Source organism: Peromyscus californicus, unplaced genomic scaffold (genome assembly GCF_007827085.1).
Source record: "Peromyscus californicus insignis strain IS unplaced genomic scaffold, ASM782708v3 Scaffold_20__1_contigs__length_68692818, whole genome shotgun sequence".
NCBI classification, from domain to species: domain Eukaryota; kingdom Metazoa; phylum Chordata; class Mammalia; order Rodentia; family Cricetidae; genus Peromyscus; species Peromyscus californicus.
Genome location: NW_026294503.1, coordinates 43,307,260 through 43,329,213, shown reverse-complemented (window position 1 = coordinate 43,329,213; position 21,954 = coordinate 43,307,260). Strand labels below are relative to the sequence as shown.

The 21,954-nt window shown below is 54.6% G+C and overlaps 1 protein-coding gene across 1 annotated transcript; it reads left to right on the top strand.

Annotated features, from left to right (window-relative positions):
- The first annotated feature begins 6,448 nt into the window (after positions 1 to 6,448).
- Il2rb (interleukin 2 receptor subunit beta) lies at positions 6,449 to 20,375 on the top strand. The gene is made up of 9 exons (XM_052747472.1): positions 6,449 to 6,561; positions 7,514 to 7,628; positions 8,290 to 8,368; positions 10,427 to 10,532; positions 14,494 to 14,642; positions 15,096 to 15,261; positions 15,903 to 16,023; positions 16,947 to 17,031; positions 17,820 to 20,375. Exons 1-9 carry the CDS (start codon positions 6,471 to 6,473, stop codon positions 18,525 to 18,527), a joined length of 1,620 nt encoding a protein of 539 aa, XP_052603432.1. The 5' UTR covers positions 6,449 to 6,470; the 3' UTR covers positions 18,528 to 20,375.
- Positions 20,376 to 21,954: the final 1,579 nt, after the last annotated feature.

Sequence of the window (21,954 nt, the reverse complement as noted above, 5' to 3'; positions counted from 1 at the left end):
GCAGAACTTTTGGGGAGGAGGGAAGTGGGATGAGAGAGAATCCTCAGCCATTTTCTGTGGCTATAATTATGACAGAGAACTGAAGCTTGCTGGGCTCACAGCTGTGGGTGTTCCAGACAGTGGCAGTGGGTAAGGCCTCCCGGCTGCATCTGGGCACATGGAAGGCATCACATGACTGGACAGAGCGGCGCACTGGCTCTTGTCTCTCTTCCACAGCACGTCACTCTGGCCATCATGTGGAACCACCTTCATGACCCCACCCCACCCTAAAGGCCTCCGAAGTTTCTGTCTCCACAGACAATCAATTGTATGAATTTGGGGGGGGGTGTTGAATGTCTAATTTATGAGCATTTGGGGTGCATTCACACCCCACCAGGGAGAACTGGCTTTTACTTCACGCCTTCATGTAGTTCCTGAATGTATTCCCGTGTGCCACTCCTCACCACACGCCCAGGCAGAAACCGATAAAGCTCTATTATAGTTTGGATATGAGATGCACCCAGAAAGCTCTTGTGCGGAAAGTCTGGTACCCTGATGTTGCTATTAGAAAGGTATGGGATCCTGAGGATGCAATCTTTGGGCTATTCCATGGATGAGTTTACAGTTGGATGGGCTGTTAGGAGGTGGGAAGCAGTTGGAGGAAGCAGGTCCCTGGGAACATGCCTTGGGCAGATGTGTCTTGTCCTCGGAGGCCCATTTCCCTTCTTTCCCTTCTTCCTGGTTGACAAGTTGGAGCAGCTTCCTCCACCCTTCCAGAAAGGTGTTTCACTTGTGACAGCTTCTAAAACCCCGGCAGCCAGCCGACCAGGGACTGAACCCGAGAGCCAAAAGCAATCTTTCCTCCATTAAGTTGACTTTGCCCAGGGATTTTTGTTATCTCGGTGGAACTAAAATAGCATCTCATTTCACAGATGTGGGAACTGAAGCTCAGAGAAGCCAGATCACACCGCCAGGGCAACTCTCCCCAACAATGCCACCCCATGTATCTCTTTCTCTGGATCAGTTCTGGGCTCCGCAGGAGGGTCTTGTACTCGATTCTCTTTTCAGGGTCTTTGATTTCACTTTTTGGCATCTGTGGAGGGAGCCATCTGCCAGGCTGTCCTTCCAAATTTTCCTATCCACTCCCGCCGCATGAATGTTTCCTGGGAAAGATGCAAATAAAAATCTGCTCCCCACACCCTGACAGGGCACCAATGACAGACCAGAGGAACAGCCACACCCAAGTCCAGCTTAGTGAACTAATGTTTGTTAGGCGTATTTATGGAGCATGGGTGATCTGAAAGCAACTGTATCACTGGGAGGTCTCAACCTAGCGTGGACGATAACATCCCTGTAGCTGCTAGATGGAGTCCCTTCTTCCATTAACCCTTTACGCTTTATAGCATGTAGCACCCCTGAGTCCAATTATATATTGTATATATGTAGTGATATATATATATATATATATATATAGCCGGCAGGGGAGGAGGCTGGCCCTCAGGTGAGGGTCTGAGGACACTCTCTTTCCCTTCTGTGAGGGGATGAATGTCAGCAGCTCTGACCTTGAAGTAGTCACAGCTGCACTGATGAACTTGACAATGTCTGTTCAGAGAACAGAATTCTGCAACGCTTCCCTTCTTTTGACAAGCAGCAGCAACTTGTGTGATTTCCCCAAGCAGGGCATTAAAGCAGGATGAAAGGAGAAAGAAACGGAATGCAGCCTGGGGGGGGGGGGGCAGTGTCCCTGGGCAATGGACTCCTCCAGTCCATGGTCCCATGATATTACATGTAAATAGTCATTCATTTAAGGAGAAATTAATGACTTCTCATCATTAAAAATAAAAGCTGCCAGGCGGTGGTGGCGCACGCCTTTAATCCCAGCACTCGGAAGGCAGAGGTAGGCGGATCTCTGTGAGTTCGAGGCCAGCCTGGTCTACAGAGCGAGGTCCGGGACAGGCTCCAAAGCTACACAGAGAAACCCTGTCTCGAAAATAAATAAATAAATAAATAAATAAATAAATAAATAAATAAATAAGCCATGAAATGAATCCCACCCCACCCCCATCTCACCAAGAGAGGAAGAATTAGAACCTATGATTTTGAAGAGAAGGTTCTAGAAGGTCCAATCAGTGGCCCATCAAATTGCTTGTCAAGCCCCACAAACCAGTCACCCCTGAATGCTAGCCTGAGTAAAGGGCATCTCAGAAGGCTGAGATAAAGGGGGGGTGTGTGTGTCAATGGGATAGGTATGTAGTGGGAGCCAGGATGGGAATCGGCTAAGGGGACACCTTAGAGGGATGTGTTTGTGGGTGGCTTGGGTGTTAGGGCGTGTGTATGTGTGAGTGTGTGTGTGACTAGAAGACAACAAGGCTTGGGTGGCACGTGTGAGAAGCAGTGGGGGTAGTGTGGGCAAAGGAGGGCCTGCCCCCTCAGGTCCTGCGTGTCGCTGGGTCCCTGTGCCATGACTACTGTGTGTGAGTGTGCCACCACATGCGGTGGCTGCTCCTGGGCGTAGGAGGAGATCTTATCAGCGCTAGGTGTGTGTGGAGTTTCAGGCTACCTCATCACCCCCCATCTCTCCACCTCCCATCGGGCCTTGCCCCTCATCCTCTGTACAGGAAGTGGGCTCGCCCTGGGTTTCAGTCTGTTGCTGGCCTAGCTGCTGTCTGCTACCTAAGCTGCTGAGCAGGAGATGGCCGAGGACCCAGTCTCCAGTAGACCTGCAGGGAGCATACCACCGCAACTCCATGTCGCAGCGAGGTGATGTCCCTGTGTTGTCCCTTGGGAGCTCAGGGTACCCCCACCACCTCTTGCTGGTCATCCCAAGGGACAGGGGGGGCTGGGAAGACAATCATCTCTGACTCAGTTCCCCCCTGGAGTTTCTATGTGGGCTTTGGATCCCCTGGGGATAGGGTAGCTTGGCTGTTATGGTTTCTCCTTTAAGAATAAGCTCCTTCCAATGTCAAGCCACAGTGGCTTCTTCCCAGTTCATACTATGGGGGGCTGTGAGCCACCTTGCCATGAAGGCCTTCTCTGGGCTCTGGGCCCTGCGTGGTGATGTCTTAGCCCAGAGGGCTAGAGGAGGAGGTGGAAAGCTAGACTCAGAGGCAACGTAGTGTGTATGGGACATGGCTGCTTCCTGTGCAGTGGGTCTCTGCCTGAGGAGTACTCCTTAGGCGGTGAAGGAAGGAGAGAGGGGAGGGGATCTTCTCCGGGACCTGGCTGTGAGCCGGCAATGCTGACTGACAGGTATCTGAGGGCCCTAGGCTGGAGGCCAGAGGTAGAGCTCTAGCTTAGATGTGTCTCTCCGTTTACGGAGTGGCTGAGAGGTGTCAGGAGTGTGTCTGGGCACTGGGTTCCGTCTCGGAGGCTGCCTGAGGTAGGAGCTTCCCACGGGAAGCTGTACTTCAGGGCCAAGGTGGGTGGCTGAGGGAGGCCGAGCTACCTTTGAAGGTTCCCTTGCTTCCACACACTCTTCCAGGAGATGCCCTCAGTTGAGCAGCAAAAGGTGAGTGGCGTGTGTGTGTGTGTGTGTGTGTGTGTGTGTGTGTGTATGTCTTTGGGGAGGTGGGCAGAGAAAGGACATCTGAGGTCAAAGGTCAGCAGGTCAGATAGACAGCCCCCTGCTTGTCATCCTCCCTCAGCTGACCCTGGACCCCACAGACCCGTGGAGCCTCAGACTGCCTCAGGCTGAGACTCGCTCCTTCTGTCCTGGGAAACAGGATGGTTTATGCCCACGTAGAAAGAGCCATCGCAGAACCTGCTCTTGTGCCGTGAGACCACGCCGTGACATGTGGGGGTCAGTCCAGGGCAGGAAGCATGACGGTCAGTCACCACTGACCCTGCTCCGCTGTCGTCACTGCACTGGAAATCAGGTGACCCAGTTAGAACAGCCTGGGTCTGTGGGATGACAGGCCCTGTTGAGGCCTCAGTGGAGACATATGAGTCAGGGGTGGGAACGTCTGGTAGTTGTGAAGGGCATGCGTGGGTGTGCCTCAAGGGGACAGTGCCTGGGACGCTGAGGTCTTGAGCTGCGCTTGCGCCGCCCGAGGCTGGCCTCACGGTGTGTGGTTTTGAGTGGCTTCCTTAGTCTCCCAGAGACTAACATTGTCCATGATGGGGGGATGCTCCTGCGCCCCTTCAGTCGGGGCTGGGAAGCAGGCTTGAGAGCTTTATCCAAGGCCTGCTGTGCTTTGGGCTGGCGCTTGTGGTCTGGCCCCGACCTTCCTATGGTTTTGCCTCTTGCATCCCCTTATCCTCTCCCCCGGGGTTATGTCCCAGGTCTCTCGCAGCTTGAGGCTGCTCCGAGATGCTGGGCCTAACCTGGGTGACTCCCTCATCAAAGCCTATAAGTACTTCAGCTCATGCTGGGCCCCTGAGGGGCTGTGGGGGGGCCCCTCACTTAGATTCTTCAGGGACCTGTAAGGGCTCCCTCCTGACCCAAGCACCTGCAGGGACCTGATTCTTCAGGACAGGGAGGTCCTGGGTGGAACCCCAGCTCTGCAGACTTGACCCTGGGAGCCTTGGTCTCCCGGTCTGTGTAGCAAGGACACAGAACAGCTGCTGAGCTGTTGGGCAGAAGAGAGTGGCCAGAAGCCTGACGGCCCTGGTACACAGCCTGAGCAGAGCTCACTGAATATCGCTGGCAAGCACTGTCACCAGCCCACTCAGCATCACTCACTGTCCTGCAGACCCCCGAACGCACGGGATTCCTTCAGTGCATGGCATTTATTGAACACCTCCCGTGTAACAAGCTCAGCGGTGTGGAGTGGGCACTCTGCCTTGCCAGTCGGGCAACTGTCACGCCGGAGGGGCGGACAGCAATCCAAGGCAGGACATCCTTCCTTCACGGGGGACCCAGGGTGAGCGTGCCACAGAACTAGGAGAGAGGGGAATTTGAAATGGACCTTAAAGGATGGCAGGAGCCTCGGGGGCAGCGGGGGAGGGGGGGGGGGAAGGCGACTCCAGAGAGGCTCTTAGAGGACCAGACCAGAGCCACCAGCTTGTGTGGACTGCAAGAGCCACCCTAGGGCAGGGCTCAACCTTGCTTTGCAGGCTCTCCAGGGCTGAAGTGGTGGCTCTTGGTGACCCTGTGGAGTCTCCTCTTCTGAGCCTACACTTCAGCTTTTACCCCATCATTTCAGTTCACTCCAGGAAAGGCGAGGGTAGAGCATCCTGGGTACCGCTGGAAGCCCATGGCTGGCCAGCAGCTGTCCGCTATGTGATAGGTACTGTACTGGTAATCAAAGACTCAGGAATGAATGAAATCCAGATGTGCCTTGTCCTCATGGACTCTCTGTGACTCATGTGCACGGGTATGCAAGTGTGTGTGTGTGTGTGTGTGTGTGTGTGTGTGTGTGTGTGTGTGAGTGTGTGTGTATGTGTGAGTGTGTGCATGTGTGCATGTGTGTGTGTATGTGTGAGTGTGTGCATGTGTGTGAGTGTGTGTGTATGTGTGAGTGTGTATGTGTGTGAGTGTGTGCATGTGTGTAAGTATGAAAACAAATGGATAAACATGGTATTCCCCTTGTTTTCTACTTCAGTTTTTACAGTTTTAGTTATCTCCATCAACCACGGTTGGAAAATATTAAACAGAAAATTCCAGAACTAAGCAACTCAGGCATTTTAAATTGAACGCCGTTTTAAGTCATGTGCTAAAGCCTTGAGCTATCCTTCTCGATCCTGCATGGGGCTTGAAGCGAGTCCTTTGCCCAGAGTATCCATGATGTAGATGCTTCCCACCCACCAGTCAGCGAGCGGATTCGATTGTCCAATCACCCGTGCAGAGCTCACGGTGCTCTGATGAGTGCCCTGTCACCTCACCTGGTTATGCAGAGTGGGCACCTGTCGGAAGATACTTGGAGTGGGAGAGACCTAATTCACACCATGCTCAGGAGTGCTGGTGGCTGTCTCTTGGAATCTTCTTGTATTGCTAGTACTGTCTTCATGTCTCATGATGGTTTTTTGTTGTTGTTGTTGTTGTTGTTGTTTTTTGTTTTTCAAGACAGGGTTTCTCTGTGTAGCTTTGCGCCTTTCCTGGAACTCACTTTGTAGACCAGGCTAACCTCGAACTCACAGAGATCCGCCTGCCTCTGCCTCCCAAGTGCTGGGATTAAAGGCGTGCGCCACCACCGCCCGGCTGGGCTTTTAATTTATAGGAAAAACATAGTATGTGTAAGGACTGGTTTGGTCGCATGTCTTAGGCATGGAGGTCTTAGGACATAGTCTCTAGGGGACACATTTACTGACCGCTGTACAAAAACAAACAGACGGTGCTGATGCAAAATGGAGTGAAGTATGGTAAGGAGGTGACACCTGATTAGGATCCGGAAGGAAGGGAGTGAGCTCCTGTGGGACAGAGGGCCTGGGGCTGGGCTGCACTGGCTCCGGCTGGGGGGAGAGCCGAGCAGGGTGGGGCTCCTGACTTGTTCTCACTTGGCTCTCTGCTCTCCTCCACTTAGGGCTTGTGTCTTCAGCTCTGCCGCTTGGATATGATGGCTGCCGCAGCTCTGTCCTGGTGTCTGGGCCTCTCCGTCATCCTCCTGTGCCCGGCTACACCTTGGGCGTCTGCAGAGGTGAAGGGTGAGGACCCAGCATTTTGATGATGTCTGTGCTCTCCCTGGTGGGAGGCCGCATCCCAGCCTCCTGCTGCAGAGAGGAGAGTCATCCACGGCAGGGGTCGTGGGAAGAGAGATGAGGTGATGGGACCAGAGGGCAGATGCTCACCTCCCTGTGGCCTGCACAGGCTTCTCCCAGGGACAAGTAGGGGCTGCCGATTGCCCCTGCTTGGCCATGGACAGGCTGGGGTCCCTTCTAATTCTGAAGCTCAGTTTCCTTCCTTTGAAAGGGGTCTGAGTTGGGGCGGGGGTGACAGGTGGCTCAGTGAGTGAATGCCCATCATGCAAGCATGAGAACTTGGGTCCACGTTCCCAATACTCACATAAAAACTATTCAGGAATGGGCTGGCAAGGTTGCTCAGTGGTCAGCATGCATGCCCCACACACCTGACAATCTGAGTTCAGTCCCCCAGATCCCATGGTGGAAGGAGACAGTCAATTCCCAAAAGTTGTCCTCTGGCCTCTATACATATGCCATGGCATCTGTGCTATGTGCACCTGCATGCATGTACCCCCCCCCCCTCAACACACACGAAAAAATCAGGCACTTGCAATCCCAGTGATGGATGAGGTAGAGACAGGAGGATCCCTGGGTCTTGCTCACCAGCCAGTCTAGCTGAATTGTCAAGCCAAGGTCTCAGTGAAAGAGCCTATCAAAACTCCAAGGTGGATAGTGCCTGAGGTTGTTCTCTGGCTTACACACACACACACACACACACACACACACACACACACACACACACACACACACACACGACAATGAAATGAACTTGAATCCTTTTTCTGCCTATCTGAGTCACCTACCCCCTCCTCTGGCAGGCACAGGGTGCCAGGAGCAGGGTAGTGAACATGCCCAGAGGCCATGTGTGTGTCCTGCAGGCAGTCACTCAGTCACTCACACCCTACTTTGCCCACAGACTGTCCCCATCTTAAATGCTTCTACAACTCAAGAGCCAATGTCTCCTGCGTGTGGAGCCGGGAAGAGGCCCTTCAGGTCACCTCCTGCCACATCCAAGCCAAGTCGAGCTTCCGGTGAGTGTGGCCTGGTCACAGAGCAGAACCTCAAGTCTGCGGGAACTCTAATCGGAATCCTGAACCTGAGATTCACAACAGTTGGCTCCAGGCTCAGCCACTCAGTCATTGGGGCTCCTGAAAGTGGGTGGGATCCAGGCTCTAGCTGAGAGTTTCAGAGGTCCTGGGCTGGGTAGTTTGGGGACAGTCATTGTGAGCCTCTGATGCCAAGGCTGTCAGAGGCAAGCAGGGTGGGTACTTGGTGCTTCCTACATTTTTTGAGCAATCTGGTGTTTTGGGAGCGCCCTCAGGCAGCTGTGGGGTCAGGGACCATTGCCTGGGATGCTGTCCTGTGGGGACAGGAAACATCTGGGGGCCACAGGCTTCTTTAAGCTTAATTTAGCTGCATGGAGCTTGGGGGGCTCTTGGAGTGGGGGTGAGGGCTGAGTTGATTTGTGTTCCTTGGTCACCTTGGCTGCTGGGAGGCCAGGCTGGGGGCTGGGATGGTGAGGGCCTAAAAAGGTATTCTAGAGGGGAAGGACCCTGGGAGCATGGGAGGCAGCCGGCTCCTCGCCCACTGTCCTGCTGTCCCTAGCACGGGGGGTTGGGGAAGTGAGAAGGGTCTCTGGGTAGTTCTGTAGTCCTGCCTTGCTTTCTAAGGTGTCCTTTTCTGTTCTGCAAGGTCCTGGAATAAAACCTGTGAGCTATTTCCTGTGGGGCAGGGATCCTGGGCCTGCAACCTGATCCTTGGGAACCTAGATGTGAGTAGCATGGGTGTTGGTGTGTGTGTGTGTGTGTGTGTGTGTGTGTGTGTGTGTGTGTGTGTGTGTGTATACACGTGTGTAGTCAAGTCCTTCCAGCTGTGGGCTGGGGCCTCAGGGTGGTTCTGGACCTCTGCAAGCATCAGCCTGGTGATGTAGAGCAGGTGATGTAGATGCTTGGGCTGAGAGTGAAGGACAGAAGGTGGGATGTTGGCCTGCACCCTTGCTGCCCCTGCCCAGACTCTTGGCCTCTCACTGTCTGCTGTGAGTCGTGACACCCTTTTGCATCCCAGTACAATGACAACCATACCAGACTCTGGCTGAGGTCTCAGCATCGAGGCTGTAGGGGGAGAGTGGCATGCTAGAGTTGGGCATCCCTGCCCTGGTACTGCCTCACGACAGCTCAGTGACTCTGCAGCCTCAGTGTCTCAGTTTCCCCTCCTGTAAAATAGAAAAGAAAATGGAAGCTCCCTCGAAGGGCCATTGTGGCACAGAGCAGATACTGAGAGTCGTAAATAGACCCCCATGACTTTTGTCTCCTTACCAAGGTAGAATCTAAGGCTGAGAGATGCGGTGTCTGCTGGAGGTCACCCAGCCACAAGCAGCCGAGCTGGGATTGACCCCAGGCCTGTGGGCTCCTGGTGGCTTTTCGATATCGCCCATCTGCCTCTTGTAGGACCCGAGTCCAGACCATGCGGATGTAACTTAAAAGTTTCCTCAGACCCTCTGAGGAAAGGGCCAAGGCAGGGGTAGGGGTTTGCCCTGGGAAGCCCGGGCTGTGTTGTCCAGCCTTTGGCAGGTTCCACACGTTCTCAAAGAACGGGAAAGGGAGGATGGCACACAGCACAGCTGGTGAATCTCCAGCTGTGCCAACATGGGGGCTCTGCAGGGACCGCCTTCCATCCTTTATTTCCTAACTGTGTGACCTTAGGCCAGTCCCCAGTCCTCTCGGTAGTTCAGTCTCCTGGACTAATGAATGGGAATGGGGATAGTATGTGTCTGTCTTAGAGAGTGGTAAGAGAATTCAACGAGGTAATTTATGCGAAGAAGAGGGGGCAGAAGTCCCCAGCAGCTTGGTACTGGCAATTTCTTCAGGACAACCACAGAAATAGTAACCAAGTCGTGCTATTATTAAGTGGGTAAGCCGGAACTGGTAGCAGCTGTGAGAGATGAAGGCAGTGTCCTCGGTGAAGTGGGAGGAAGCAAATACTTAGTTGGTTGGTCAGGGAACTCTGATGGACAAGTTCAAAGTCTGTGCAGGTCGGAGGGGTTAGGCCTCAGGGCTTGGACTGCAAACCACCACCCAGTCCCAGAGCACAGGTCCTGCCATGGCCTGCCTCTGAATCTCCTCCTGCAGCCTACTGTCTACACAGGAGCCTGTGGCCCAGCCTACTTGGGGGACCATGTCACCCATCCTCTGTGTTCTGGTCATTCTGGGAAGCTGTGGCTGTAATGGCCTCATGTGAACCCACTTCCTGCTGTCGAGCTGAGTGGTCTGAGCATCCCTAACCACAGGCTTCTAGAGTAGCACAGGGAGGGACCACTGTGTTCATCAACAAGGTGTGAGTAGGGACTGCTTAGCCATTTCCTTCCAGAATAGCCGGGGGTAAGGCTATTCAGTAGGTCCAGTTCTGCCTTCTCTGTGGATGACTTTTTGGGGGGCTTAGCTCTTTGCATACATCTTGTGATGAGAAACTTCCTCTCAACCCTGGTGGCCTACTTCAGTTTATATCAGGGATTACTGAATGACTATGCTCCCTGTGCCAATCCCAGCTGCAGTCTGTGTTTGTAAATAAAGTTTTATTGGGATGTGGCCCTGATATCAGTTCATTTGCTGTCTGTAGTTCTACTAAGACAATAGCAGAGTTGAGTTGTGACAGAGGCTATGTGGTCTGTGCAGCTGAAAGTGTTCGCAATCTGGCTGGCTACAGACAATGTTTGCTGCCCCCTGCCTTAGATGGCTGGTAGAGGCAAAGCTTGTCCTTGCCTTGATAGGTTAATGGCCCTTTCATCTCAATGGCTTCTGGTAGCTACACCTCTGCCTTTCCTCTCTTGTAGTCCCAATCACTGACTGCTGCAGATTCTCTCAACATAAGTGTGGTGTGCTGGGAAGGGAAGGGCTGGCGCAGGGTGAAGACCTGTAACTTCCGTCCCTTTGAGAACCGTGAGTATGGAGTCTAGATTTGTGGGTCCCACCTCTCCTGGTAGCCATCAGCCTCTGAACCCTTCTCAAGCCTGTCCCAGCACCTACCTGGAAAGCTACCCCACCCCTGCCTGGAAGATTCCCACTCAGCCTTCAGCTCTTACCTAGCTGTGGGTCTATCTCCCTTGTTGGGCTGGGAACTCCCGGAGGGCAGAGTCTCTGCCAGTCCTGCAGCTCCTCGCTGAACACTGAACTCCAGGCCTGAATAGGCAGAGCTTGGGGAAGCCTTGTTGAATGACTAGGTGACCTTGGAGGCTGCCTCTAAAGAAGAGAAGGGGTAGAAGGGAGATCCAGGCAGAATTCAAATCGTAGTCTAGCCTTGACTTGGTCTGGCTAGCAGGTCATTGAACATGTTGGGGCCTTAATTTTCTTTTCTGTAAAGTGGGGAGAATTGAGGGCCTCATGACGGGAAGGAATGAGAGCTAGGATGCATAAACTCCTCAGCATCTAGGCACAGTAAAAAAACTTGTGTTTTGTGGGTGGACAGAATCTCAGGGTTACAGACTTAGAGCAGTTTAGTTCAGGGAAAATGAAGTACATATTACACTTAAAATCCACACAGGCTGGGCATGTGGCTAGAACACTTGCCAAGCTTGTACCAACACACTCTCACAAATATTAACAGACAAATATATTGAATACATATAGTGTAATTGAGAAGTGAATCATAGACATGTTTATGGTTTATATTTACATTTAATAAGTATATTTGTGGAACACACAGATGTAAATTTATATTAAATGCTATGTAATTATTGTTATATGCTTATAATTATTTAAATTATGTTTTATACTGTATAAATGTATTCATATGATTACAAATTCATCAATAATAAAGATACCTGGATAAAATAAAGTATATGAGCTAATCCCTGTACAGCTCTCAGATCAGTATTCAAGCAGGGCATGGCTGCTTGCCAATCACTCAACAGCTGGAGAGTGTCCCAGGTACCAAAGGCTCAGCAGACATCTCAGTCCCTGACTCAGACATCCCAGGAGGGGGTGGGCAGAGGACGAGGATCCCAAGTAGATTCGCTCTGTGAGGTGTGGGCAGAGTAACAAGAGTAGGGGTGTAGGATGAAGAGGAGCCGGTGCAGAGGAGGAGGAGCAGGTGCAGAGGAGGAGGAGGAGCAGGTGCAGAGGAGGAGGAGGAGCAGGTGCAGAGGAGGAGGAGGAGCAGGTGCAGAGGAGGAGGAGGAGCAGGTGCAGAGGAGGAGGAGGAGCAGGTGCAGAGGAGGAGGAAGAGCAGGTGCAGAGGAGGAGGAGGAGCAGGTGCAGAGGAGGAGGAGGAGCAGGTGCAGAGGAGGAGGAGCAGGTGTAGAGGAGGAGGAGGAACAGGTGCAGAGGAGGAGGGACAGGTGCAGAGGAGGAGGAAGAGCAGGTGCAGAGGAGGAGGAGGAGCAGGTGCAGAGGAGGAGGAGCAGGTGTAGAGGAGGAGGAGGAACAGGTGCAGAGGAGGAGGGACAGGTGTAGAGGAGGAGGAGGAGCAGGTGCAGAGGAGGAGGAGGAGCAGGCGCAGAGGAGGAGGAGCAGGTGTAGAGGAGGAGGAGGAACAGGTGCAGAGGAGGAGGGACAGGTGCAGAGGAGGAGGAGGAGCAGGCGCAGAGGAGGAGGAACAGGTGCAGAGGAGGAGGGACAGGTGCAGAGGAGGAGGAAGAGCAGGTGCAGAGGAGGAGGAGCAGGCGCAGAGGAGGAGGAGGAGCAGGTGCAGAGGAGGAGGAGGAGCAGGTGCAGAGGAGGAGGAAGAGCAGGTGTAGAGGAGGAGGAGGAGCAGGTGCAGAGGAGGAGGAGGAGCAGGTGCAGAGGAGGAGGAGGAGCAGGTGCAGAGGAGGAGGAGGAGCAGGTGTAGAGGAGGAGGAAGAGCAGGTGCAGAGGAGGAGGAGGAGCAGGTGCAGAGGAGGAGGAGGAGCAGGTGCAGAGGAGGAGGAGGAGCAGGTGCAGAGGAGGAGGAGGAGGAGCAGGTGCAGAGGAGGAGGAGGAGCAGGTGCAGAGGAGGAGGAGGAGCAGGTGTAGAGGAGGAGGAGGAGCAGGTGCAGAGGAGGAGGAGGAGCAGGTGCAGAGGAGGAGGAGGAGCAGGTGCAGAGGAGGAGGAGGAGCAGGTGCAGAGGAGGAGGAAGAGCAGGTGTAGAGGAGGAGGAGGAGCAGGTGCAGAGGAGGAGGAGGAGCAGGTGCAGAGGAGGAGGAGGAGCAGGTGCAGAGGAGGAGGAGGAGCAGGTGCAGAGGAGGAGGAAGAGCAGGTGCAGAGGAGGAGGAGCAGGTGCAGAGGAGGAGGAGGAGCAGGTGTAGAGGAGGAGGAGGAGCAGGTGCAGAGGAGGAGGAAGAGCAGGTGCAGAGGAGGAGGAGCAGGTGCAGAGGAGGAGGAGGAGCAGGTGCAGAGGAGGAGGAGGAGCAGGTGCAGAGGAGGAGGAAGAGCAGGTGCAGAGGAGGAGGAGCAGGTGCAGAGGAGGAGGAGGAGCAGGTGTAGAGGAGGAGGAGGAGCAGGTGCAGAGGAGGAGGAAGAGCAGGTGCAGAGGAGGAGGAGCAGGTGCAGAGGAGGAGGAGGAGCAGGTGCAGAGGAGGAGGAGCAGGTGTAGAGGAGGAGGAAGAGCAGGTGCAGAGGAGGAGGAGGAGCAGGTGCAGAGGAGGAGGAGCAGGTGCAGAGGAGGAGGAAGAGCAGGTGCAGAGGAGGAGGAGCAGGTGCAGAGGAGGAGGAGGAGCAGGTGCAGAGGAGGAGGAAGAGCAGGTGCAGAGGAGGAGGAGGAGCAGGTGTAGAGGAGGAGGAAGAGCAGGTGCAGAGGAGGAGGAGGAGCAGGTGTAGAGGAGGAGGAAGAGCAGGTGCAGAGGAGGAGGAGGAGCAGGTGTAGAGGAGGAGGAAGAGCAGGTGCAGAGGAGGAGGAGGAGCAGGTGTAGAGGAGGAGGAAGAGCAGGTGCAGAGGAGGAGGAGGAGCAGGTGCAGAGGAGGAGGAAGAGCAGGTGCAGAGGAGGAGGAGCCGGTGCAGAGGAGGAGGAGCCGGTGCAGAGGAGGAGGAGCAGGTGCAGAGGAGGAGGAGCAGGTGCAGAGGAGGAGGAAGAGCAGGTGTAGAGGAGGAGGAGGAGCAGGTGCAGAGGAGGAGGAGGAGCAGGTGCAGAGGAGGAGGAGGAGCAGGTGCAGAGGAGGAGGAGGAGCAGGTGTAGAGGAGGAGGAAGAGCAGGTGCAGAGGAGGAGGAGCAGGTGCAGAGGAGGAGGAGGAGCAGGTGTAGAGGAGGAGGAGGAGCAGGTGCAGAGGAGGAGGAAGAGCAGGTGCAGAGGAGGAGGAGGAGCAGGTGTAGAGGAGGAGGAGCAGGTGCAGAGGAGGAGGAAGAGCAGGTGCAGAGGAGGAGGAGGAGCAGGTGCAGAGGAGGAGGAGCCGGTGCAGAGGAGGAGGAGGAGCAGGTGCAGAGGAGGAGGAGGAGCAGGTGTAGAGGAGGAGGAAGAGCAGGTGCAGAGGAGGAGGAGCCGGTGCAGAGGAGGAGGAGCCGGTGCAGAGGAGGAGGAGCAGGTGCAGAGGAGGAGGAGCAGGTGCAGAGGAGGAGGAAGAGCAGGTGTAGAGGAGGAGGTTGAGGAGCAGGTGCAGAGGAGGAGGAGGAGCAGGTGCAGAGGAGGAGGAGCAGGTGCAGAGGAGGAGGAGGAGCAGGTGCAGAGGAGGAGGAGCAGGTGCAGAGGAGGAGGAGGAGCAGGTGTAGAGGAGGAGGAGGAGCAGGTGTAGAGGAGGAGGAAGAGCAGGTGTAGAGGAGGAGGAGGGACAGGTGTAGAGGAGGGAAGAACAGGTACAGAGGAGGAGGGACAGCAGGTGCAGGGGAGGAGTCAGGACAGTTGCTGAGGAGGAGTTGGTGCTGGGGATGCTGTGTGGTGGAAACGGGGCTGAATGTTCTTGGTATCTTACTGGTTGATCCGTGATACCTGTTCCCTCCTCTCTGTCTGCAGTCCGCCTGATGGCCCCTCATTCACTCCAAGTTCTGCACATTGAAACCCAGAGCTGCAACATAAGCTGGGAGGTCTCTCAGGTCTCTCACTACATTAATAGACACTTGGAATTTGAGGCCCGCACACGTTCCCTGGGCCAACGCTGGGAGGTGAGGACATAGCCAATCCCCTGCCTCTGCTGCACCTTCCTGTTCTGATGCGTGCCCTTGTCCATTTCTACAGACTGATGTGCAGCTGTTTCATCCTGGTCCTCCTATATTGCTTAGCACTGCCTGCTCCTCCCATGCTCTAATAGCCAGAGGATGCAGCTATGTAGACCCCATGGCGAGATGGTATATGAGGCTCAGCAGCTGCCTTTCCACATTCTAAATCCAGACATTCCCTGGCTTCAGGGCTTCAGGGGGTGGTGGGTTGAGACTCATCATCCACACACTCATTCTGATACTTACCTGGGGACCCCGGTATTCAGGGCCCCAGCAGCTGGGGGAGCAGGGAGCTTTTGAGAGGGCCAGGGAGAGGCTGCTTGCTTAGCCCCTTGATCTGGCTATGGGAGGTGAGGTGGACAGTGGAGACCTTGCTGAGCGGCACCCATCTCTGCTCAGGATGCACCCCTGCTAAGCCTTACACAGAGACAGCAGTGGATCAACCTGGAGACGCTTACCCCTGACACCTCATACGAGCTCCAGGTGCGGGTCAGGGCCAAACGAGGTGACCGCAGGACCTGGAGCCCCTGGAGCCAGCCCCTGGCCTTTCGGACAAGACCAGCAGGTACAATGGGCAGCGTGGAGGGAGCTGGGCAGGGGCCAGGGTGCTCTAGGAGCTACAGGGGTGGATCTGCACCTCCCATAGACTCACTTGCCAGAGACAGGGCTACTGAGGGGATCAGCCATGGCCCATGTGTGGTAGGGAGTCTTGTGTCCACTCTCCGGGCCAAGGGCTCCCTTTCCCCAGCTTTACGTGTAGGCCAGGTGCTGTGAGGTGAGGTAGCTCTGACAGAAACAGGCATAGCCTCTTAGCCTGGATACTGTGGGGCTGCCACGCTGGTGGGGGACTCTTGAAGGCACATCCCTCGTCATGTCACCTGCTGAGTTCAAGGGACACAGAAGCTCTAGGTGTGATACTCAGGGGCAGCCTCAGTAACAGGTAGGGGTCAGTCAGTACAGCCATCGGCTCTGCTGGGAATGCCACAGGGCCATTTTTTTTTTTTAAGCACAGTCTGCCTTTCAGGACAGGTGGGTGGGCTTAAGTAGGATCGAGGATCAAGTCCCCAGTAAAAGAAAGCCTGGCTAGACACTGATACCTGGCAGGGTGTGACATGGGAGTGGGGTGGGGGTGGGGTGGATCTGGGGTTCAGGTAACCTGCTGAGGGGCCACCTCTCACCTTCTACCTTCTCTTGCACCCTGAACAGATTCCAGGAAGGAGACCCTGGCCCTACCATGGCTCAGACACCTTTTACTGAGCCTTGGGTGTGTTTTTGGCTTCTTGAGCTGTGTCTACGTTTTAGTCAAGTGCCAGTACCTCGGCCCGTGGTAAGGATGTTCCTGACCAGTATTCCTTTCCCACCCCATCTCTATCATGTGCGTCTTTCCAGGTTGGGCTGGGCTGAACCCTGCTCCCTCACACCTGGCCTCCCTCTGTTCCCTCCCCCAACAGCTAACTTGTCCCTGGGCCCCATCCCCCAAGGTGGAAGCTGGTATGGGAAGGGGAGATTGATTGCAGCAGGAAGAGTCCCCTGGGGCTTCCCTGAAGGTCACAGGAGCCTCTGAGTGTCTGTCTTGTTGCCCTTGGTCCCTTCCTATCCATTCCAACCACGTCACACTCTTGTTTAACCCTCCTTAGAGATCCCCCGCCACACTAGTAATACACCCTCTCGGTTGGAGATGGTGAGCCGCTCAGGAAGCGGCTCCCCTTTCTCCAGCTGGATATGTTCAGGTTCTGAGCAGCTTTAGCAAGCAGAACCTGAGGTAGAATTCAATTTCCGTTCACTGTCTCCCTGAGGCCAGCTGTCACGCAGCGCATGGCGGGCGCCTCCGTCCATGAGAGCGCTCCCTAGGAGGCCTTGCTCCTGCCTCCCTCTCTAGCCTGACCCTGGAGGGCCTCCACTGGAAATGGTGCCATGAACCATAGTCTCTCCCACTCAAGAGACATCTTTGGACTAGCGCTCAGTTCTGGGTCCACAAAAGGAGCAACCCTGTTACACGTTTCGTTTCGGTCTGTCTTGTCAGTGTGTCAGCTTCTGGGGAGCCGAGGCCTTCTCTGCTGTCCACTCTTGGGTCCCCAGTACCCCATGTAGTGTTCTCCCTTAGTGAGTGTTCAGTCAGCATTGTTGAATAAACGAGTGGACGTGGGATGGGCCCACCCCCTAGTCTCAGAACCGGGAAGCTGGGGATAGGACATCATACCACCCCCTCCCCGGCCTCCCCCTTCACCCCTCCCCTTCTTCCCTGGCCAGGCTGAAGACAGCTCTCAAATGCCACGTCCCAGACCCCTCTGAGTTCTTCTCCCAGCTGAGCTCCCAGCACGGAGGAGACCTTCAGGTAGGAGCCAGGGGTAGAAGACAGAGGGGGTGGTTGGTGGATGGGCACCCCAAACACAGGCTGCAGGGCAGAGGTATGATCAGGGGACAAGGGCTTTGCCCTAGTAAGAGGGTCCAGGGTGCTGAAGTGAGCAGCCTCTTTCGTGGGCCCAGCTCTGTCCGTGCTCTGGCATGGTTCTAAGTCCCACGGCCTTGACTCTGGCTCTGGCTCTGCCACTGCCTAGCTGTGTAAGCAGAGGCAAGTTATAGAATCTTACGGGGAGAGGTGAGTTGAGGACCTGCCAGTTCTTTATCGCTGTGGGCAGGGCTTGTGTCCTTCTGCACCGGCTGCCTGTGACTTGAGCAGGATGGGCCCTCAGGGACACTGACCGGCTGGTTAACTCCATACAAGCCGGTGGGGATTCTGGCCCTTCTGTGTCCTCACACCTAGTTTAGTCCAGGTACACAGCAGGGGCTCGGTAGCCAGCCACACTGGCTCCTAGCCAACATCCCCTGGACATCTGTGAAGCAGTACTGTGGCTGTGTTCATCTAGCATGTGGCCTAGGCTGATAAGTCCAGAAAGTCCATCAAGATATCAAGGCTACAGGATGATTTTAGGTCGGGGGTGGGGGCTGCTGCTGGAGGACCCGGAGAAAGAAGAGGAGGAGGAGGAGGAGGAGGACGAGGAAGACGAGGAGGAGGAGGAGGAGGAGGAGGAGGAGGAGGAGGAGGAGGAGGAGGAGGAGTTGAGTTCAGTGGTGGGCTGGGAGGTAGAGCGGTCCACTCACTCTCCTCACTTTCTCTGGCAGAAATGGCTCTCCTCGCCCTTCCCCTCATCCTCCTTCAGCCCTGCCGGCCCTGCCCCTGAGATCTCTCCACTAGAGGTGCTGGAGGGAGACACCAAGGCCAAGCAGCTGCTCCTGCTACAGCAGGACACAGCCCCCTCACCCTCGCCCAGCGGCCACTCCCAGACCAGCTGCTTCACCAACCAAGGCTACTTCTTCTTCCACCTGCCCAACGCCTTAGAGATCGAGTCCTGCCAAGTGTACTTCACTTACGACCCCTGCATGGAAGAAGACGTGGAGGAGGATGGGCCAGGGCGGCCCGAGGGATCGTCCCTCCCTTCTCTGCTCCCTCTGGCTGGGGAAGAGGATGACTACTGTGACTTCCCACCCAGAGATGACCTGCTGCTCTTCTCCCCCAGCCTGAGCTCCCCCAACACTGCCTTTGGGGGAGTAGTAGCCCCGGAAGAGAAGCCTCCCCTCTCCCTGCAGGAAGGACTTCCCTCTCTCCCATCTCCTGACCTGATGGGCTTGCAGTGCCCTCCGGAGTTGGTGCAGGGAGGTGATGGAGAGGAGCTGTCTGATGGAAGCTCAGGGGAGCAAGCCAGTGTCCCTGAAGGTAGCCCTTGTGAGCAAGGTCAGGACACGGCCCTGGCCTCTGTGCTGCCTCCAAACACTGATGCCTATCTGTCTCTTCAAGAACTACAGGCCCAGGATCCAGCCCACCTGGTGTAGACTAGGTTAGGTCAGGTTTGAAGGGGACCGGTTGAGGAATGTTCCTGGTTATCCGCACCCCAACACTTAGTCATCCTCTTCTGAGCTCTACTTGCTGCTCTCTGGTCCAAGCAGGATCTGGGGTGGGGAGGGGTGGTCAGCTCCCCCTCCCTCTCTAGTCATGAGGTCACTAGCTTCCTGTACCTGCCTTACTCCTGCTCACCTTCACAGAGCAGCCAGAACCTGCTTCCCCAAACACAAATGTGCCCCATGCTCCTCTTCTGTCCTTGAGCTTGCCGTGGCTCCCTACCCCTCCGCACCCTTCCCTGTCCCAACTCTTGCCTCACCAGCACTGCTGGGGGGCAGCTGTCCTCGGGGTGTGGCGTGGCTGCTGCTGTCTTAATCAGCTGCGTCTACCCAAACTAAGAGAGCCTGATAAGACTGGTTGCAGCCTGTTGACTGTTGACATTCTCTCATAGAAGGAGGGGATGGGAAGGGTCACCAAACTGTCACCAGAGATTCCAGCCACTCTCCTGCCCGCCATCTCCAGCTATGTGTAATTCCGCCCCTGGTGCATGTGTTCTTGGAAGATGCTGGCATATGCCTGGGGATGGCGGGTAGAGGATTGATTGAAGTGAGGACTCCATCTATGTAGCTGTAGTGACATCATCACCTGCTCTGGGGTGGGAGTTTCTGTGATGGAGTCCCCTAGGCTCCTGCAAGTAAGCCTCTAAGACTCAAAGGTTCACCAAGCTGGGCTTGTGGATTCCTGCCTTTGAAACCATATATGGGAGAAGTAGATATCCGTTCATGTATCCCCCTCAATTCTCCCCCAAAAAAGCATACTCAACAAGCATTGTGTCAGCATTGTGTCCTTTGTGTAAACCTCACAAGGATCCCACGGGGTCCCCTGGAGTCCCCCTCTTGAGTGACACCCATTCAGGCACTATTTGTTATGCCTCACCTAGGTGACAAATGTCCCTCATCTTCACCTGGAAGTCCTGTGCGGCTTCCCTAACGCATTCACACTTCCCTGGTCCACACTAGAAGGAGCTGATGGGGATAGCGCCTGACCCATCTTCCTTCTTTGGAGCTATCTCTTGACCTCCCAATGACAGGCTCAGCGTGAACACAGATACCTACACAGCAGTGGCTGCTGTACCTTTCCACGCCCACCCCATCAATTCATGAGGGAGCCTGCTGAGTCCCAGCAGCCCAGGCAGAGATGGCATGCCTAGGTGTACCATCTCACCCTCAGAGGAGAGCATTGCTCTCTAAGGCAGCTCCTCCAGCACAGGTCTCAGTGTCTGTCAATGTTCCAGGGTTGGTGGCACCATGGTGATCAGATCCTATCTCCTAAGGGAAGCAGAAACCTAGACCTAGCTAATGGATGCCCTACCACAGTGCCTGCCTCATGGTTCCTGCTCATACTCATTGGCTGTCTGGCCAGACCACAGGCCTACAAGCTGACTGGCAGCCTGAGCATAGAAGGTCTGTCACAGAGGCTGGGCCTGATCTAACCAAGCAAATTATCTCTCAGTCAGATGTCCTGGGAGCTGGTGCTTGACACAAGGCCCCAAAGCTTAGCAAGAAGAGATGAGCCAATGCAGAGGGTGTTTGGGTCCCATGCAAGAGTTTTCCTGCCTACCAGGGGTCAGAAGTCCTGCTTCCTTCTGTATGAAATCCCACACATTCCCTCCTGCCACAGGATGCTGTCTGTGGCCATCCTCCTCTGTCTCAATAATGGATTAGACCCAAACACCGCATCCATACTCTTGACTGTGTATCCTGGGCAAATGTAAAAAAAAAGGAATTCTTTTGCCTTAGCTCCCAAACAGAAATAGAACTTATTTCCACTGTTTGAAGAGATCTGAGGAGGATTTGGTTCTCTCTCTTTTAATGATCTGTGCATGCTGTCTTTGTAATTATTCCCTGAGAAGTTTAAAACTCTTTCATTTTTTTTGTTTGTTTAAATACATGTATTTAAAGACTTTTCGTCATATTGTTTCTGTGGCTGGAAAACTCAATCTTTCTATAAATAAAAGGCGATTATAAAAAGCAGGTACAATAAAACTACGTAAGGTGTGACTCTGATCTGGGGGTGGAGCCTAGTGCCAGAGCTCTGCCTAGCTGGTTCCATCCCTGGGATTGCAAGGAGAGTAGAGGGATAATGTTTATTTCATCGCTGTTGGAAGCCTGTCATTTCAGTCTAGAAGGATGATACTGCTGGAAACTGAGGGAAACTTCCTCCGTGAACAAAGCGTCGATGCTGAGAACATCTTGGTCATTTATAGGAATCAGGTTTCTGTGCACAGATACGCTCCAACTTCTCCTATCTCCACATCCAGGCTTGGGCAAGTGTTCCAATGGATCATAGACCATGAATCGATCTATCATTCATTTATCTCTCTGCCCCCGTTCCCCCGACCCCATGTAGTTATCTTAATGATCACTTTTCAACTATTGGGATTTTTGCAGTGTCTTGAGAAACAATAGTCAGCAATCTCTACCATTCATGAAGCTGCTCATGTGGCAGACATTGCTAGTTGATTACACTTAATGCATGGCAGACACTCGTAATCAATTGTATCTATACATGGCAGACATTGCTAATCAATTGTATCTATACATGGCAGACACTGCTAACCAATTACCCCTGTGCAGGGCAGATCTTAATATTTAATCAGTCTTCCTTCCACCAGAGCCTGGATGCAGCTTTTAGATTCTGCAGTACTGTTTCTGGGGCAGCCCCAACTGCTGAGAACTGGCACTTAGCAACATGTCTGGGTTAGGCTGCCTCTCTGTTTCCTTCTACAAAATGAGCTCTTCGCTTTCCCGGGCTGAGTCTCCGGGCAGGGAGAGCAGATGCTGAGATGGGGCAGACTGGAAAGCTGAGAGGGCAATGAGCAAGGGGCCCAGAAGTCCAGCTGTTCCCCATGTCTGGTGGGAGACCTGAGCTGGCGCAGGGTGTAGAAAGGGGCCACCGTATGCCAGGTGGAGATGGAACCGTGAACCAGTGCCACGCATGTCCTGTGGATATCTTGGGAGAGGGGCCAGGAGGGAGCAGCTGGCAGGGTAGTGCAGGGAAGGGGGTGCCAGGATCCCCAGGGTCAGATTTCAGGGGAAAGGTACCAGCTGGAGAGTAGGCATAGCCCAGGCTCTGGAGAGCCTCAGGTACAGAGTGGGGAGCAGGAAGCAGCTGGGAGCACCAGGGGGTGCAAGGAAGAGGGGGCGGGCGGAGGGGAGGAGCTTCAGGCCTCTCCTGTGTCCTTGTTAGCCTGGCCTGTACCTTCTTCATTTCCCAGGTCGTGTCTCTGCTCTAAGCAACTTCCAGAGCCCAAGTTTTCGGGTGAATTATGGTAGAAATATTTTGTTCAAGTCGAAGGCCAAAATCCAGCCTTGCCTTACCCGGTGTGATGGCACTGTGATGGTCAACAGAGGAAGTCTC

What these genes read in the sequence shown, in the direction of transcription:
- Il2rb (XM_052747472.1), top strand. Translation starts at nt 6,471, where the DNA reads ATGATGGCTGCCGCAGCTCTGTCCTGGTGTCTGGGCCTCTCCGTCATC. An exon ending in CAAGCCAAGTCGAGCTTCCG is followed by an intron (nt 7,629 to 8,289) that starts GTGAGTGTGGCC and finishes CTGTTCTGCAAG; the next exon opens with GTCCTGGAATAAAACCTGTG. An exon ending in CTTCCGTCCCTTTGAGAACC is followed by an intron (nt 10,533 to 14,493) that starts GTGAGTATGGAG and finishes CTCTGTCTGCAG; the next exon opens with TCCGCCTGATGGCCCCTCAT.